This window comes from Mixophyes fleayi, chromosome 2 (genome assembly GCF_038048845.1).
Source record: "Mixophyes fleayi isolate aMixFle1 chromosome 2, aMixFle1.hap1, whole genome shotgun sequence".
NCBI classification, from domain to species: domain Eukaryota; kingdom Metazoa; phylum Chordata; class Amphibia; order Anura; family Limnodynastidae; genus Mixophyes; species Mixophyes fleayi.
In genome coordinates, this window is record NC_134403.1 from 155988478 (window position 1) to 156008941 (window position 20464).

At 35.7% G+C, this 20464-nt stretch overlaps 1 protein-coding gene across 8 annotated transcripts in view; it reads right to left on the minus strand.

The window, feature by feature from the left end:
* DMD (dystrophin) overlaps nucleotides 1–20464 on the minus strand; it is a 1967742-nt gene that overhangs the window by 1648731 nt on the left and 298547 nt on the right. For all 8 annotated transcript variants that reach the window (XM_075200299.1, XM_075200300.1, XM_075200296.1 and 5 more), the window contains exon 2: nucleotides 7820–7881. In XM_075200299.1, coding sequence (XP_075056400.1) covers nucleotides 7820–7881 — 62 coding nt within the window. The remainder of the gene's footprint in view (nucleotides 1–7819; nucleotides 7882–20464) is intronic.

Below are 20464 nucleotides of genomic sequence, written 5' to 3' on the forward strand. Positions count from 1 at the left end.
TAACATATATTTCTCAGGAGCCAAAGTGCTCAGCAGCACAGGAAAGTGGGACAAATAGGACATACATTGAACAAGGACTTACAAGGTCGACAAAGGGTAGTGAGTGCCTTGCTCATGAGACATCTTACATTCTAATTGGAATAGAGCACAGCTGAGACAAGAGAAGGGAGCGTGGCTCAGAGTGGAGATTGGGACAGTTGTGAGGGTGCAAAAGTGTGAGTAGTATAGGTGGGAGTAGGGTAAACTCAAATAAAGGGATAGGTTTTCAGAGAGCTGGAAAGATGTGGGGAGTCTGAACGGGTGTGTGGGAGATGAAGTCCACTAGAAGATCAAAAATGACAGCAACAAGAAGGTGAAGAGGAGAAAATAGATGGATAGTGTGGACTTCAAAGGAAGATAAAGAGAGGGAGAGTCTTGCGGGTAAGACTTGGAAGGTGCGGTATGAAAGAAGTATAACACCTTCTCCACCACCTTGTCTGTTTCCAGATCTGGGAGAGTGGCTACAGGAGAGACAGGTTTCTGTAATAGGAAAGAGGTAAGGGGATTTTGAAACGAATAGATCGTGGATGGATGCACTTTTGTTACAAGCAGATCTCACATGCCAAATTGCACAGGAAAAGGTGAGGGAGGGTAGTGGAGATACGTGGATAAGGTTGGAAGAACAGGAAGTATAAGGTGCATAGAAAGTTTTGGGATGGACAGGCAGCTGATGAGCATGATAATACTGGTCAGATATGTATGGCTGATATGTCAGGAGCTGATCATTGATAATGTGGAAGTAAGCCTTAAGAGCCAGACCATCATGAGTTTAACGGATTTCTGTAAGGGTGATGATAACGGATAGTTGTGTCTGTAAGATATTATGTATTTGTCTAAGGTATTCTGCTTAATCAGATACTTTACCTTATGTCTAGAGAATAAACCTGCTATTTTTAAGATTGTCAAGTTCAGTTCAAATTATCAAGAAGAAATTAATTTGTACTAATGAGAACTGTTTTCTCAACCAAACCTTATTGCAAACTGTACATGTACCATATGTTCATTTTTTTTCTTTTTTTTCACTTGTTTCAATCTATAATGTGTTTAATAAAATTAGGAAGAGGAGGAAGTGTTCTGTAACTTGGTGAACATGCAGGTTTTGTGCTGGTAGGAATTGTTCTCCCTGCTGCATACCTGATTTTTAAACAATGAATGACTTGTTTATAGAAGCCCCTGGATCTCCATTTCTTGCACAATGAGGTTTACAAACAGATTGAATGTGATTTTTTTTGGTGGTTATGAGAAATAGCAACCATGGCACATAATATGCTGTTATGTATGCATAATGAGAAGCAAAATGAAAGTAAAAAGAAATATCAGAATCAGTAAGAAAAAGACACAATTCTGTAATTACAACCCTCCAGAATTCACACTACAAAAATAAGGTGGAAAGTGTCAACGCTTTGCCAAAAAGGCTTATAGAAATCATCCAGTTATTTATAGAGGAAAAAACTAAATATGTCCGGTTAGGGCAGGGTGTCTGGGTGAATACACCTAATTATGAAATTCAGTAGAAATCTTTCCCAGGCAAAGAGAAAATTTATTAACAACAATCCCCATAAATATAATTTAAATGGGATTGCTGCAAATGTGGATGAAGAATCATTCAATCCTGCAAATGATGGACATAATTCTTTCATCAGATGTGATCCATTGGAAGATTGTCAGAATAGTCAAGAATTTTCAAAATTTGCCATTGAACCTCCATCCATGTTCTAATAGATTATTTGTATATAATATATGTGTCTGTGTATTCAGTAATGACAGTGAAATTGCAACCAAAAAGGGCAACTGTAAACTGTAAATGTGGATATGCCGACATTGGATAAAAAATAAAGGACACTGCCTACTCTAAGGTACAATATGTGTGCTATCTAAAAAATAACTGTAATCTGACATTACTGATTTGTAAAAAAAATAAAACAATATGTAGGATTGTGTATGATATTAAACTGCAAATACATATTTTGTTAGCTCAATTGTTTACATTTTCAGCAAAACCTTCTTATGTATCTGATATTGTGGCTTGCACAGTTTCTTTATTTTTACAGATGGGAATTGTGCATAAATCGTAGAATTTGCAATTTAAATACTTAGTAAGCTTTTAAAATAAGAACAACTTCTAAGTTTAACCCAACTTCCAATTTTGGGAGCTGGTAAAAAAAAAGAGAGTATTTTTAATATAGTGAGCACTAGAGCAACCAGAAGCTGTTGCAGAATTCAAGTCCTTTTGTGGTGCAGTAGGAGGAAATTGGCTGTGCAAACCTCTGCAACACAGTAAAGACCCCTGAAAATGCACAAATCTAGGCACACTTGCGGGCAAGTATTGCCAGTACAAAACAATTTAGTAAACCAATTTTATGTATAGTAAATAACATCCATTGTGTTGAGGTTTGATAGTTTGTCGCTTAATATAGTCCTGATTAAAGAAAAAGTGTTCTTGGAAAGTAGTAGCATGAATAGAGACACCACTTAGGGTTATATTTACTAAACTGCAGATTTGAAAAAGTGGAGATGTTACCTATAGCAATCAATCAGATTATAGTTATTATTTATTTAGTACATTCTACAAAAGGACAGCTAAAATCTGATTGGTTGCTATAGGCAACATCTCCACTCTTTCAAACCTCCATTTTAGTAAATATACCCCTTAGTGTAACAATTTCTGAGTGTTCACCAGGAAATTGTATATATTTAACTAACAGACATCTTTGCTGCCAATAAAAATATGCCAAAAACAGTTCATTGCCTAGCGGAGTTCCTACTAGCTAGGACCTCCGCTGCGTAATGAGCGTAGTTCATTGCACATGTGCAATGCTCATTGCGCAGCGGGGTCCTAGCTAGTAGGAACTCCGCTACACAATGAACGCAATTTACAGTATTAGGTGATTCCCCCACTAGCGTTGGAAAATGACCTAATACTGTAAATAGACTATGCGCATGAGCAACGCTCATTGCGTAACGGACCTCCTAGCTTGCTAGGAGGTGTTTGCGGCGGCTCCAGTTTTTTTTATTTTACTGCAATCAAGACTAAAGTTTTGGGGATGTACAAATATGGGACCCTCCTGGCCGAAGAAAAAAAGACTACTATCAACAAGGGGCCTCTCCTGGGCGAAGCCAAGAAGAGATTTTTCAAGCCAGGACATTTGGATGGTATAAATACTGTGGGACTGGGGCAAGATGGGATATTTGAATGTACAATTTATTTTTGGACTTTAATGACAGAAAGAAGACTTCATTGGTGAGTATTAGGGTTTTATTATTTTTATTAAATATATATGGTGTAAATGAGGGTGGTTACTGTGTTTATTGTGGGTTTTTTATTTTTATTAAATGTGTGTGGTGTTTACCAGGGTGTTGTGGTTTTTTAAACATTTTTTTTTGGAACTACAGGTCCCAGCCAGCCAGGGATGTCAGGGCATGTTGGCACTTGTGGTTCTCCAAGTGCCAACATGCCCTGGCTGCCGTAGGTATGCTGGTGCTTGTAGTTATACAAGAAGCAGCATGGCCACACTATTTTAGGCAACCTGGCTGGCTGGGAATTTTAGTTCCACAAAACAAAATGGCGTCTGTTTATTTTTTTCACTACTTATCGCCTTTATTACCTTACTATGCACAGCCCAGGGGTAGTAGGAAGAGCCCTAGTGTTGGTTAGTCATTATGGCAGGGGGACCCCTGCTGCGTGTCCCACTGCTATATTGCCACCAACCCTGGCTGGTTTGCCTAGTGCTGGTTAAGTGAAAATCGGGGGGACCCCATGCAAATTTTTTCCCCGGTTTTCACGGAACCAGCAGTAGTCAGGCAGCACTAGGGTTAAGCAGGAATAGAGGGGGGACCACACGCTCTTTTTTTTTTTTTTTTACTTTTATCTGTTCTTTACAGTTTTAACAGCTGCCGTATGACAGCAGTGTAGCAGTGTGTATACAACACGCTGCTACAACACAGGAGAGTTAGCTAAACACAGGAGTGTTTACATTGGAGCAAATCGCCAAAGATGACCAGCGATTTTGAAGATCAGGGTCAAAATCGCAGCTTGATACATTTCTGTTTTTTTTCACTAAAATCACGGGTTATCACCCGCGACTTGCCGCGATTTTAACACGCTGTCAAAATCGGACCTTGATGCATTTACCCCTTAGAGTGAGATCCAGAAAATTCATAGTGAAAGTGTGAAATTTGTTAGTAAATTTCAAAGTGAAATTATTTTTATTAAGTGTCAACAAAAACTTTTGCACATGATTCCCGACCACATCAAATAGCGAGGTCATCTATGTATCGGCTGTAGAGGACCATGTCCGCTGAAACTCGCCACCCCACGCATGAGTGTCCTCAAGATCGCCCATGTATAGGATGGCATAGCTCGGAGCGAAGCAGGCTCGCATGGCCGTCCCCTTAGTCTATAAATAAAACTAGTATTCAAAAATAAAAAAATTGTGTTTCAAAATAAATTCTATGGCTTTGACTATAAATAATTGGTGGTCTTTAGATAAGGATAGATCCCTACTGAGGACTCCTTTCATAACCTCAATACCTTGTGGGTGAGGTATATTGCTATAGAGAGATTCAAGGTCTAAAGTCAAAAAGGCGTAATTCTCCTCCTCTTATAGAATTTAATATTGTCAATAAATGAGCAAAGTCTCTAATGTAGGCTCTAAGAACCTTATATTTCCTTGCAAAAAAGAATCAACATAAAAATAAAGTGCTGAAGTTAAAGAACCCACACCAGAAATTATAGGACGACCCGGTGGAATGTGAATATTTTTGTGAATCTTAGGTACATGGTAATAGATTGCAGTGACTGGTTGTTCTGGAAATAAGAAAAATAACACTCATCATTTGTAATAATATTGTTGTTTTTTTTGCTTCGTCTAATAGGACTTTGAGTTCATACTGAGAGCCAAAGCTTAAAAGTTTATAAAATGAACCAATATATTTTAAGGTTCAGAATGCCCTGGCTTTCCTCCTTGCAGATGCCTTTTCAATATACTGATCTTTCTCGGGGATATCACCCTGCCCAGATAACAGAGGTGTAATAATGAATACATTTAATGGTGATAATAGTAACAGGTAACATTTGAAATAAATAAAGAAGCCTGGGTAGCACTTTTTTTTTTTTTTTTTACAAAATTGACTTGTCAACCAGGTGATCAGTTTCTTACTCAGTTTCTTACTCCATAAGGCAAGTTTGCTTACCAGTGTAACCATTATATAGCTGATTATAGTGTTTTATGATGTTTATTCATCATCATCATCATTTATTTATATAGCGCCACTAATTCTGCAGCGCTGTACAGAGAACTCATTCACATCAGTCCTTGCCCCATTGGAGCTTACAGTCTAAATTCCCTAATATAGACACACACTCACAGACAGTGAGGTAGAGACTAGGGTCATTTTTTGATAGCAGCTAATTAACCTACCAGTATGTTTTTGGAGTGTGGGAGGAAACTGGAGCACCCGGAGGAAACCCACGCAAACACAGGGAGAACATACAAACTCCACACAGATAAGGCCATGGTTGGGAATCAAACTCTTGACCCCAGTGCTGCGAAGAGCTTTTGAGCCTAACACTTATAAGAGTAGAGATAATCTAGGTTAGCTTTCATATCCTTAGGAATAAAAGTTTAGCACCTCTATTTTTCTGGGGCAAGTTTATAGCTGGATATTGGGATAAAGTATTTCATTTATTCCATACAATTGTAATGGATGACTGGATGGATTTACATTTGAAAGCAGTATGTCATCAGTGTAAAGATACATTTTATGTTCTGTGTGGCTGAAGCAAATTCCCACTATATTAGGGTTACCACAGATCTTTAAGGTCGATAACTAATGCAAGATTCAAAGGTTAGAGGAGGAGGCTTTGAATAATGTGAATGAGATCTACTGAGCACTTTGTGCAGACACCTGTCTGCTGGGTACAAATAAAACCTCGTCTGAATGAACCAAGTGGGGAATGATTGAGTTTAGACACAAGGGCAAGATTTTTGCCTACATTTTAAATCTACATTCAATAGCAATATGAGCCTGTAGCTGCTATATAAACACAGTGGCTGGTACCCGAGGGAGGGCCAGCCATCAGGAAGGACATCAATGTCAATGTCAGTCCCAATAAGCCCTAAACAATTTTTGAGACATATGCTTTCAAGATGTCTTACATATTGTGATAGTAAAGCTAAGTGGTATTTAAGGTGAAAAATGTGTAAAAAATAAAAACAACTGTGAAAACATATTTCAGGCAATACTTATGTATATGTTGACACATATTGATTTATATATTTTTGTTTTAAAGTACCAAACTATGTTTTTTTTTCACATTCACAAAGGTCAACTGTCCTGGCAGCACTTTCTCAAATTATTTTATTCACTGGTTATTTATAGTTAATCCCATATTTCATTAATTTAAAGGAACACACCTTGGTTTTGGTTTCACCGAATGCTGGAGCATTTGTTACATATTGTTGCTTATGCAACAAGTACAGTGTACACACACGTGTAATCTGACTCGCTTATAGTGTGTTACAGACTGTTTCATAGAGTCTCTATAGAGATTTGATACTAGGTAATGTTTGCCAATTGCCTTCTTTTCATTTTATGTACTGTGATTGGCTAGATTCTCCAGTGGCCTGTTGTGCTACAAATTCACTATATATACTTTATATACTTCCATAAGGAAGCTATAACTATTGTAATATCTTTCATATGTGCCATTGTATCATCAATATGCATTGAGATTTCAGAATGGTTATGAAAATCACTGATACATTGTTGCATTTCGTAACAAGGAATTAAGGAAATGAACTTCATAAAAATGCAATTTTTACAATATCATGTTTACATACCGTATTACACAAATCTATGCCAAAGGCTATATATTACCAAGTTAAATAACAAATCAAATAACTCCTCTGTCTTGTGTTTGCCAGGAGGCAGGTGCTTCCCTAACACAGCAAACACAGAGTGACTGACTGCTTTGCAGCCTTGCTTACTTGCATATATGATCTGTGCTGATTGGTGAATTCATACAATACGGCAGGACCATTGATCTGGCAATAAATCAATTGACTATACTCTCACACTTAACATCATGCAAAAAAAAAATTACACGCTATTAGAATTTACAAAGAAAAGAACATATACTGTAAATGAAAATGGTCTGCTTGCGCAGCAATTTATAGAGACTTTACTGAAAACTACATAAAAATATAAATATGATCATTCTCTATGAGATCTATGCTTTAGAAACCCGGGGATGCTAAACCATTAATCTGAGCATGCAAATATAAAATTAACTGGTCTAACATTGTTAAAACAAAGCACTGCATAATCCATAACAATATGCAGATTTTTCTTTGAGATTTTTGGCCAACACTCACTCTTTCATATTATTCTTAAAAATTCAAATTCAACCTATAACATGTGACATTCCATATATTGTTTGTGAACAACGACTTAGAACGTTTCAAATAATAAAATAGTGAACCAGTTACAATGAAAAGTCAGATATAACATCACATGACCCTTGATAAATGATTAAATTACAAGTGTTATCTGCACTCAGTATACGATATATACTGTAAAAATTATGCAATACAAAAACGGTTTTGTAGAGTAGCTTGTGAATTACACAAAAAGAATAATTGATGCCAAGTATTTTCATTGTGGGAATATTTAGTTATCCCTCACGTTCGTGTAAGTCAAACATTAAACTTTACAATTAACTTATCAATAAAAAATTCTAGCAAAAAAATGACATAAAGATTTAACAAGCACAACATACCTTTGCAAACTGAGCATTTATCCATTTTGTGAATGTTTTCCTTTGAACACCTTCTCTTTCATCTGAAAATATAAAAATAATGCCGGACTTAGTTCAACTAAAAAAGGAAGCTAAAATATATGCTGAAAATATAAACACTTTATAATTTTAGTAGTATGTAAAAAGACAGAAGGGAAAATTGTACATTAAAAAGTTATTTTTGAAAAAGAAAAATGAATTTCTAGATCTTTGTTTGCAGATCGATATATCACGGATAATCATGTACTTCAATGAAAAGTTATTGGTTAGTAATATTAAACAAATATGTTTGCTTTAAATTAGATTTCATTTAATTGACATTTTCTACTACTGAATATGTTTTAAAGTGTACTGACACTATGTTTTTAAGCATGCTTTTAAAAGGTGTATTTGACTAGGGTTTGAGTACCCTTTTCGTTATCACTCTTTAGTTGTGTACCCTCTGTTTTAAGTAGGTGGGGACAGAACAACTTGTAACCAATTAAGTTATCAAAATGTTCACATCAGCACTGATTACCTGTCCACTCCTGTGATTATGAAACAGGAGCAGTATCATGATAAGAGGAACAGAAAAGCTTGAAAAAATTGTAATTTTACCAAACTTGGCTAGTTTAAGGGCTTTGAACTTTTTCACATTGGAGCCAGGTCAATTTTGCAGATCAAAGTTTGTGGTTTGCAGTTCGCATTACAAGTGTGAGTTCAAGGTTCTTAAAAATATTAAAACAAACTATAAAATGTTTGGTGTTCGAGCTTAAATGGTACATTTTATTGTATTTTTAACAATATATAATTTAAATTTTTTAATTTGTTTAATATCGTGTTTGTGTTCAAAGTTGGCCATTCACATTACAAAACTTGTTAAATATACTATACAATATTTCTCATAATGCCTCAACCATGCTCGATCATGATATTGCTTGGATCTTTTAGTCTACCTAAAGTTTGTGAATGTCCAATAAATTCTGAAACTTTAGAGCAAACTTTAGAGTTTCACAAACCGATTCAGAACCACTTTAAAGCTTGACACACATGTGACAAAATATTTTTAAACCCTTTAAACCAAAAATACACATTTTAGAAAAATAAATTGGTTTAGAGAGGCAAACATTAATTTGTGAAGCCTTTTTCAACAATGGGTACCAGGTTGGTACTTTTTGTGTTTACAATATTTTTGTTTTCCATTACATGAAAAAGCCCACTTTCTGTATTATTCAGAAATGGTTCATGAGGTAAATGTATCAAGCTGAGAGCTATCCAGCGGGTTTGAAAAGTGGAGATGTTGCCTATAGCAACCAATCACATTCTAGCTATCATTTTGTAGAATGTACTAAACTAATGATAGCTAGAATCTGATTGGTTTTTCAAACCCGCCAGAAAACTCTCAGCTGGATACATTTACCCCATGTGTCTTATTCTTGTGTATGTCTATTTGTATAATGTTACCAATTTATTTGCTAAAAACTTGTAGCAGGTATGAGACAGGCACCAATAAAATATCAAAAGACCTTTGTGTCAGCTAAATATTGCTACAAAGAATTTGTTTCTTTACTGTCATATCATAGCCTGCAATATTTCTATAAATAGTCTAATTGGAGAGAACACTATTAAGCTTGATGTATGTTTATCTCACACTATTTACAACTTTGATGACACAAATTGAAATGAGTTCCTGTAATTTGCATCCCTTAATAGCTTTGACTGTTTGGATGATTATTCATCATTCAAATTAATATTAAATATGCTATTGCATAAAATGCAAAAATCCAAACAAATCAAAGAGCTTGGGTTTTGTATACCCCAATTGAATATAAAAAGGAGGTTTGAGATCTACTTTTTTTTTCGCTTTCTTTCATGAATTATAATGCAAAATGCACTGCTGTTTATCATCTTCACATAACAGTAATAAGCATTGGTAGGATGATTGTGAGTTCATGAATATAAATTCATTCCTGGTTATTTTCCTGGAAAATTCAAAATGAATATTAAACAAGACCCCATTAAAATTTGACATTCTTACCCCATTATGTTTTGACATTCCTATTTGCTGATTCTAACAAAAAACATTTTTTTTTTAAATCCACCATAGAATGTCCCAATAGCAAATTAATAACTGTAGCTATTATAAATAATAATAATAATAATAAAAATAAAAAATAATAATAATATAAAGAAATATGTGGCAAATATATTGACTGTTTTTATATTATTTTTTGTTATTATTTATAAAGCATTAACATGTTATGCAGCTCTGTACATTGAGAGGATCATAATACAACAAATTGCATACCATCACATCATTCAAAAAGTAGACATAACCTTGCCCAGATGAGATTGAAGATAATTGAACCATAAGGTAGTGGGACTAACAAACGTGGCTGCTTATGGGAAAGGGTGTGTGGCTATTGCATGGCAAAATCATTATCAGCTACAAATGTTAAAGCAACCATGTGTGTCTGCCATTTTTGTGTGGCTGCAGGTGGTGTGGCGTGGTGTGGTGTAAATGAGGGGAGACAGTGAAAAATGTAGACATTAAAAATGAATTAGTCATAGTAGGCAGTCAACTGCTATTACTACTATAGGAGATGTAAACAAATCTTTCAGTATCGGAGCTGGATATCACCAAGTAACAACAATGCCTGATATTTTCACATTTTACACTTTCACCACCGGCAGTTATGATTGTTATTAAGTTGTGTTATGTATGTGTTCCACACTCCTCATAGATTGTAAGCTCATTTCGGCAGAGCCACATTTACCTTCTGTTTCGTGCCTTTGGGTGTCATTTGCTAGTTTTGAACCTGTCAATGTACATTGTTATGTAATATATCACCGCATTAGAAATAAAATTTAATAATTGGAATCCTTAATTAGGGAAATTAGGATTTGTCTATCGTGATGGCTGTAGTTGGGAGCAATAACCTGTCTTAATTACAACATTCATCAGGTAAGCATTAACTGAAACAGCATATGAAAACATTTGCATATTGGTACTATCTTAAACTTGAAGTCTACCTTTCATTGAACTTACAGCAGCACTACTTTGTAAACAGACTTGGATCTAATGTTTAGACCTGTGGATATCTGCTGTCATATCAAAGCCTGGGAAAGATTCCCTGAAGGTGGACTTCTCTTTAAACCTTAAAATTCTTAATGATCCTTTTCCCTATTTTAGTGAGGCTGTCTTTAAATGACATTTCCCAGTACTCTCTTCTCCTACATATGAATGATTTATATGCAAACAGAAAAGGAGACAACCTTAGAAAATCAAAACCATAATAGTTCACAGTAAAAGTTTGTCAAATTAAATATTTATAACATTTGTCTACAAAAACATTTTTCAACTTAATGCATTGTTTGTTTCCAATGGAAAAGGGCAAATACTGGCAATAACTACTATACATAGAAAAGACTTTAGCATTTGGAAACATCAGGACAAATTATATGAAATGAACACTTGCTAAAAACAAAAAACAAAATCCCAGTCCTTTACAGTAGATTTTTCATCATTCTACAAGGATTCCCACTGATCCCGACTAATTGGAGTGCTGTTACGTTCTATTGCTTAGTTATAAAGTTCTGTATCTCTTTCTTAATCACTTTATTGGAGGACAAAAATTTATTTTAAAATGCACTGTATTGCATCATGCTGTAAAAACTGATTTGATAAACAGGGATTACAAAAATTATTACTATTAAAGAATAATGTTACCCATCTGTAATTTTGTTAAACTCTCTACATCTTATTAGAACACTAAAAATACATATTTGCTGTCTAGGGGCAGTTACAGTGCATGCATTTCAAAACTGGATCTTCAAAGTGGATTGATTAATACATTTTGGCAGCTGCCAGTTCCAAATATGATCTAGACTGAAGCTTAGTCCTTGGATTACCAAAATGAATTGTGGCTTAACATATAATTAATTATTTTAAACCTTGGAGAAGGATGACTAGACTTGATATAAGGAAGGTATTTGCTAAATACTGTATCAGCTAAATACTATGCTAGCACTGCAAGTCGCAATGATCAATTATAAAGTTAGACACAAACTTGTCTGCAGTTAAGTTAAGAAAAAGCTTAATTGTTGCTAAAACTCTAAAGCAAAGAGGCTGCATAAAGGCAAGATATACATTGTTTTTCTACCTGCTAAATATATGGAGTGTTGCAAAAAATAACCTAACTTCCCAATATCCTAGGTTTATGAACCTGGGACATTGTCAGGTGAAAGTGCAGAACACCCTGGCAAATTCCCGGGTAGAATGTGTTCACACTGAACATGGGTCTGCCCGGGTCTCCATGGCAATATCACAAGAGGAGCTTTGATTGACTTTTCTTGAGATTTTTTTTTTTTTGCTTTCAATTTTTCAATAGCTTTCGGTGAGACCCCGGGTTGAAAAACCCAGGTCTCACCATTCAGATTGGAGGCAACTTGGGTCGGACCCAGGAATAACCCTCCAAAAGACCCGGGTCTAAATCCTGGGTCATCCGACCCGGGTACATGACCCTGGACCCGTTCACACTGAGCCTTCACCCGGATCGTCAGGGCTCCCCCCGACAATAAACTGGGTTTTTGAGGCAGTGTGAACAAGATATTAGATGTGAGCTAGGTCCTTATGTTGCATATGAAATATACATTGTTGAGTTTTTACTACTATTAGAATATTCATTATTTGAAAACAACATGAGCATTAATCATTTTATAAGTTTATGGATATGTTTAAAAACATTATCTTCATATAAGTTATTATAAATGGAATATGGAATTTCATTTCCACCTAAACAAACGTTCACCTGATTACAAATATCCAATAAATAAAGTCAAATTCACATTTCCAAAAACTTATAATCTATTGTCTAATCTGAATCCCACAATTCTTGAGTTAGAGCAAAACAGTGCCTCAAAAAATATAAACAATAACATAGTATTAAGACTTGATAAAAATGTATTGTTTTTTGTAAGCTGCACTCACATATATACAAAGATATGCTTGGCTTTGATACAAAATCCACAAATACTCTTTTCAAGAGGCTGTTAGTATAGAGACTCCTCTCTGCTTCCTACCTGCTGAGGCAAAAAAAGGTTTGAGAGAATTGTTTGCCTCTTAATGAGATAAGGGTTCCAGTCAGGTGAGTCTCATGGGGCTCATTTTAAGTTGAATGCAAATTGCGTTCTGGGCTTATAATAAGGTGGGGTACGAAATTTCGGAGGTGGTGTCACCGACAGTGACTACCACGGAGGGAAAAAAACGAAAATGACTTCCCCGACTTAGAAGAAATGATGACTGACCTTCACAATGACAGAAGAAGTTCCCGGCAGTGTGAGAACAAATCACGATCCCTAGTAACAACGGCATATTGTTTCTACGTAATTTTCAATTGCGACCTTTGTATCACTATTTTTAAAGCGGCAATGCTGCTTCTCATCCAACCTGTTACACTTAAGCCTAAGTGTAATACTTAGGTCGAATAGGAAGAACATGGTTCTGCCCGGGTCTCGATGGCAACATCACAAGAGGAGCTTTGATTGGCTTCTCTTGATTATTAGATAGTATTATTATTGAATTTGACCTTGATCTACTGATGTGGCAAACAGAGGCTTTGTTTCTCTGAATACTTAGAGTTAAAATGGAAAACACTACCTGCATTTATAATTGTAAAATCTAAGTATTTTGTTGATTCATTGGAGCTCCTGATATTTCTGATAAATACTCTGTTTAAATCAAAAATGCCATTTCATACAGACAAGAGCAAGTGCAGGAAGAAAGTAAAAAGCTCACATGAATATGGTTTGAAAGTTGAACTTTTAAAAACAATGTGCATAGTTCTCTTCTTCTTTTCATAGAGTTACAGTTTACTTCAGAGAATACTTGACAATTAGACTAATCCTGTGCAGTAATGTGGAGCAACGCACATTCCCAGCATCACCTGCTATTATTACAATATAACATATCATAGATATGTGGTTATTATCATAAGGACAATGTGATCAAATTGATTTAGCAAAACTATGTGAAAAGATGTGAAATAAGAGCTTTCTGTTACTGACAAATAATATAAGACCAATGTAACATTTACAGTAAAATAATTTCCTTTAAGGTAATAATGTAATCCCCCGTTGTTATATGAAACTTGTATATTCTTTTTTAATATATACATTGATCAGACCTTTTATTATCCTAAAAAGCTTCTAATATCTGCTGAAATTTTTGCATATTTGTCTTTGGTTGAAGTCATTCAAAATGCACATACGCAGACATAATGCAACAGGTCACAAACTCATTTAAACTATATTAAGTACTGAAAAAGTTAATTGAAACCTAGATAAACATCTATTAATATGTGAAAAGTGGGAGCTTCTGCTGGTTCCTGCACCAGGACAAAAGTTGTCCTCCACGAACGTCATCGCACGCCTGTGATCATCAGCACAGGACATTTGAGGCACATTATTTATTGTCTTCTGCTTGATTAATTTTATTATGCACATAACATCTTATATCTTTCTTTAATTTAGGTTATTCCTCCTTCATATAAACCAGCACAACCTTGAAATATGAACCAGAGAGATCCTGTGCGGTCTCGGAAGATACCTACAGCTCCAGATATAGTCAAATGAAATGTCAAACCATATAAACAAGCTATGTATGGCAGATTTAGACTATCTAGGGGTATATTTACTGAACTGCGGGTTTGAAAAATTGGAGATGTTGCCTATAGCAACGAGTTTCTAGCTATCATTTTGTAGAATGTACTAAATAAATGATAACTAGAATGTGATTGGTTGCTATAGGCAACATCTCCACTTTTTCAAACCCACAGTTTAGTAAATATACCCTATGGAATCTGTATTGGACCCGGGTTGTATGTCTCTCAGGATAGATCACACTTAAATGGATGCAGAGAACGGACTAGGAGTTTTATACACAGGACCTCTATGACGCACAATCACCTTGGTGTGCTCTGGGTGGGCAATCTTGGCAAACAAAGGTGATTGTGCGTCATAGAGGTCCTGTGTATAAAACTCCTAGTCAGTTCTCTGCATCCATTTAAGTGTGATCTATCCTGAGAGACATACAACCCGGGTCCAAAATAGATTCCACAGGGTATACTTACTAAACTGCGGTTTTGAAAAAGTGGAGATGTTGCCTATAGTAGCCAATCAGATTCTAGCTATCATTTTGTAGAAAGTACTAAATAAATGATAGCTAGAATCTGATAAAACCCGTCGGAAAACTCTCAGCTTGATACATTAACCCCTAGGTGTGTAACTTGGTGTGCTCTGGGTGGGCAATCTTGGCAAACAAAGTTACATACCTAGGTGTAAATTTATTTAGTACTTTCTACAAAATGATAGCAAGAATCTGATTGGCTACTATAAGCACATCTCTACTTTTCAAACCCGCCGGAAAACTCTCAGCTTGATACATTTACCCCCTTGATGTCCACTTTAGAAAGCTGTATCCACCAACTTGAAGCATGAAGAGGTGCACTAGTACCAAATTATAAACATCAAATTTCCAAACATACCATCACTTTAGATCCACCACTTTCATTAAAATATTTGTTCACATTTTTATTCTAAAACACTGCTTGGTTTAGCCTAAATTATGGCATAAAATAATCATAAGAGGGGGGATATTGGCACATGTGGCACTTTGGGCGTTTGAAGCTTTGCTGTACATGGGGCAAATTGCACCTAAAAATACACTTCTCCACTGAAGTACAACTGCAAAGCACAATATACAGTACTTCCAATGAAATGTTTAGGATGAGACCCAACCTGTGTCAACTCAGTGTTGCAAATTGATCATTTTGTGCTTTGTAAATGAGTCTCACAGGGTTCCAATTGTATTAACCAATGATGCTGCTATTGGTGTTGAGAACTAAGGCTAGGTACACACTTCAAAAACTTTCGACCAATTTGTTTTCACTAACAATTTTACAGACAACTGAAGTTACAATCAGTCTGCTGATTCATGTGTACACACTGTACATTATTTGCCTTCATTATCATCAGCTATTTACATAGCGCCACTAATTCTACAGTGCTGTACAGAGAACTCACACACCTCCATGCCTGCCTCATTGGAGCTTACAGTCTACATTCCCAAACATGCACACACACAGACTGAGAGTGATTAATCCATGGTCGGGAATCAAACTCATGACCGACCCCAGTGTTGCGAAGTAGAAGTGCTAACCACTACACCACTGTGCTGCCCACGTTAGATCTGTGCTCTTCATCTGGTCCAAGAGCAGTGTAGTCGGTCATTCCTGTCAAACTCATTAAAACATACAAAATAAACTTTGACTTTTCCACAATGTCATTATAAATTTTGTTAGCATCTCTGATTCTGAAAACAAAATATTCAGTCTCAGAACGAACGGACAAATTATTCTACCTACAGCACTCTCCACATTTAACTATACAGACACAGTGACAGGTTCCTACTATGTCTCTTGGCCGACAGTCATGTGAGTGCATACACACTGCAGGATCGGAAGGTGGTTGGAATAAGATTTTTAAACAGAACGAGCAATTAACTGGAAGCGACTATCAGTACTTTGGAATGACTCTCGTTCATCGTGTAAGTATACACACTAATGGGATTTCGGGCTAAACGGTCTTTTATTGGGTGTTTGGCCCAATAATTAACTGAAAAACCTCTAGTGTGTGCCCAGCCTAGCAGACAACTTATTGAACTAAACTGATAGGTCTCTTCATAGTATCAAAGTGTAGTTCCAGACAAATCATTCATTTGCAATGAGAAAAGTAAGTAAATCATCATGCTGACAGAAAGTAATACAATTATGGGGTAGAAGGAAATCCCATTCAAATGTATTACTGGATATTTAAAGTATATGAGGTTATGATCCAAATTCTTTCCCCTCATTTTTTCATTCATGTCATGCTGGGTATTTGAAGATTTGTGCCAAGGGACCCCCACCTATTGCTATCTGGTAATGTATGTAGCATGTTAGAAAGAAGGGCATTGCATGTTGTACATTTGACATGTAGTTGAGATTCATGTGTAGGGTGGTGGCCTGTGGTGGACAAAGCCCAGGACCTCAGATAGGGTGGTAGGGTGTAGGGTGGTGGTCTGTGGTGGACAAACAGCCCAGGACCTCAGATAGTCAACTTCTGCCCTTTGGCCAAGATTACTATATATATATCTGTTTGCTATACATACTGTATATCATGTTCCTAAAGAATGTATAAACAAAGAATATAAACATTTTGGTAAAAGGCAAAGATGAAATTCCCTCACTCAAAATATTGTGTTGCCCCTGTAAATCTCATCTGTGTTTTTGTTTCTGTGTCAGTAAATTTACTGAAAATGGCAGATGGGAATGCACAATTTAATGCTAGATACAGAACAAACTGGCTTTAGTAGAATTTTTTTTTTAATATGGTTAAATGGGTTCTGAAAACTTGAAGATGATTTATTAGTGATATATCAGATATTGCAAGCATCCCAAAGTACCATAAAAAAATAAGCCTATTAGGAATTTAAGAAATCATTTTTGTTGCACAAATGCACAAAGCCAAGTTATAATGTCACTTTCTTTGTATGAAGTTACATAACACTTTAGCTGCTGTTGTTGGCACTACATGCAACAATTTTTCAAAAAAGGGGGGATTTTTGATTTATCTCTCTTGTCGAAGGATTTGGCACTGGATTTAGCTGCCTCAAAGATTACGCTACACGTTTCTAGAAAAGTGGCAGGACAGCTAAATCATTATTGCTGAGAAGTCAGAGAAAAATGAAGCCTATCCATCAATATAAAATAACCCATGAAATATTAAGATCTCAGAGGGACTGAATTCAGGAAGTCATTGTATGCATTGGAAGGATAATTACACTCATATTCACCTGCACTCAGTTGTGTTGACTATTGCCTTTTTTTTAAGCTTGCATACTTCATTATAATATCACTAAGTAAAACAAAAATGTATATTTAATTGTAGTTATTACATATTACTCTGTCATTTGATAGCTATAGCTATGCAGCTTTTTAAACAATGCTTCGTCTACAATTTATTATAGTGAGTTTGCAGACAAATGTTAATTTTAAGAATCAGAATATATTTTATAACTTTAATAAGTAGCAATGTAGTGTTGGTCAATTTATCAAATAGCCCTAGCAGTGGTGCATTCACAGTTTGGTGTAAACTATCAGAACAACATAATTGCATAGGCGTCGTCAAGATAATTGGATGGACAAGGCTATTAATTTAATGTTCATGGTTACTTAAGGCTGAAAATGCAGAAATTAATGTTTATATAAACCTAGAAATCGACGGCATATGTGAAAAACATCAAAGTTAATATTAAAGGAACATTGTAATAAATTTATTTATTATTTTAAAAATATTTCTGCATACCATAAAATATTCTGATCGCAACTTATTACTTTGTTAGGACAAACAACTATTGCACCATTTGTAATGATAATTGGCCAGGAGGGATTGTAATTCTGTTGCATTTTATTTTATATTGAAATGTACTTCAACAGATCATGTACTGTGGCACTTCTAACCGTATATTAAAATATGTACAAATCATTGTATTCAAATATTGTTACAATCATTATCTGCAGAATGAGTTCTCTCTATATTTATCAAAATTAAAATAAGCCTATGATAGACACAGGGACCAATATGGTTAAATCAGAAAATATTACCAGTGATTCAGAAAAAGAAGTGATCATTTAAGTTGTTAAAACCAGAAAGTACAGAGATGTCAATCATTACTTGAATAAACTATGATTGTTAACCAAATGTGTTAAAGAGAAATCAGGCTAGTAAAGACGGAAACTGAAATATTATTTGCTATTAATACAAGTCTGATCTCAAAAAGGTTTTCAAATACATAAATAAAAAAATCATTGAAACCTGATAGCATTGGGCCAATAAAATATAAATTATGGAAATTGTTTGGGGGGGATAAAGTAAAGGTAGATTTATATGTTCTTTTGATGTGTGTTTACTAATTAAAAACAACAATGCAACCATGTTGGCATGTAATAACTTATACACAACATTAGACAGTATTGGTCTAACTCAGGAGAAAGTACAAATATTACCAAAGATTAAAATTGATAAAGCACCTGGTATTCACCCACTTGGACAGCAGAACTAATCATTTAGTGCAGTTTACTTATTTCTTTTGCCAATTATCCCTTTATACTCTCCCATAGGTATTCTGCCAATCTAATAATTCTAATTAATTCTCTCACAATAGCTTGGTGGCATAGCCAAGTGGCAAGGCATGCACATTAGGGATGTGCACCGGCGACTTTTGAGGTCTCGTGTTTTGTGTTTTGGATCCGGATTTTCTCGATGTTTTGGGTTCGGATTTGTTTCACAAAACACCTGCCGAAAGGTTTTGGTTCGGATTTAAGGTTTTGGATTCGGATTTCTTTTGAAAAAAGCATAAAAAGTTAAAAAATCAAGTTTTTGGGCTTATTTTCACTCCTACGCTATTATTGACCTCAATAACATTCAATAACAAGCATTTCCACTAATTTACCGTGTATTTTGAACACCTCACAATATAGTTATTAGTCCAAAACGTTGCAACGAGGTATCTTTCTGGACTGCGTAGAGGAGTGGTCCCCACAATATAATAAGAAAACCATCAACTGGTCTTAATCGCACCAAAACATGTACCGGGACTGCGTAGAGGAGTGGGTCACCACAATATAAATTAAAAACCCTGAACTTGTATGATTCGCACCAATAATGTACCTGGACTGCGTAGAGGAGTGGGTCACCACAATATATATAATAAGAAAACCATCAACTGGTATGAATCGCACCGAATAATGTACCTGGACTGCGTAGAGGAGTGGGTCACCACAATATAAATTAAAAACCCTGAACTTGTATGATTTGCACCAATAATGTACCTGGACTGCGTAGAGGAGTGGGTCACCACAATATATATAATAAGAAAACCATCAACTGGTATGAATCGCACCAAATAATGCACCTGGACTGCATAGAGGAGTGGGTAAACACAATATAAATTAAAAACCCTGAACTTGTATGATTCGCACCAATAATGTACCTGGACTGCGTAGAGGAGTGGGTCACCACAATATATATAATAAGAAAACCATCAACTGGTATGAATCGCACCGAATAATGTACCTGGACTGCGTAGAGGAGTGGGTCACCACAATATAAATTAAAAACCCTGAACTTGTATGATTCGCACCAATAATGTACCTGGACTGCGTAGAGGAGTGGGTCACCACAATATATATAATAAGAAAACCATCAACTGGTATGAATCGCACTGAATAATGTACCTGGACTGCGTAGAGGAGTGGGTCACCACAATATATATAATAAGAAAACCATCAACTGGTATGAATCGCACCGAATAATGTACCTGGACTGCGTAGAGGAGTGGGTCATCACAATATAAATTAAAAACCCTGAACTTGTATGATTCGCACCAATAATGTACCTGGACTGCGTAGAGGAGTGGGTCACCACAATATATATAATAAGAAAACCATCAACTGGTATGAATCGCACCGAATAATGTACCTGGACTGCGTAGAGGAGTGGGTCACCACAATATAAATTAAAAACCCTGAACTTGTATGAATCGCACCG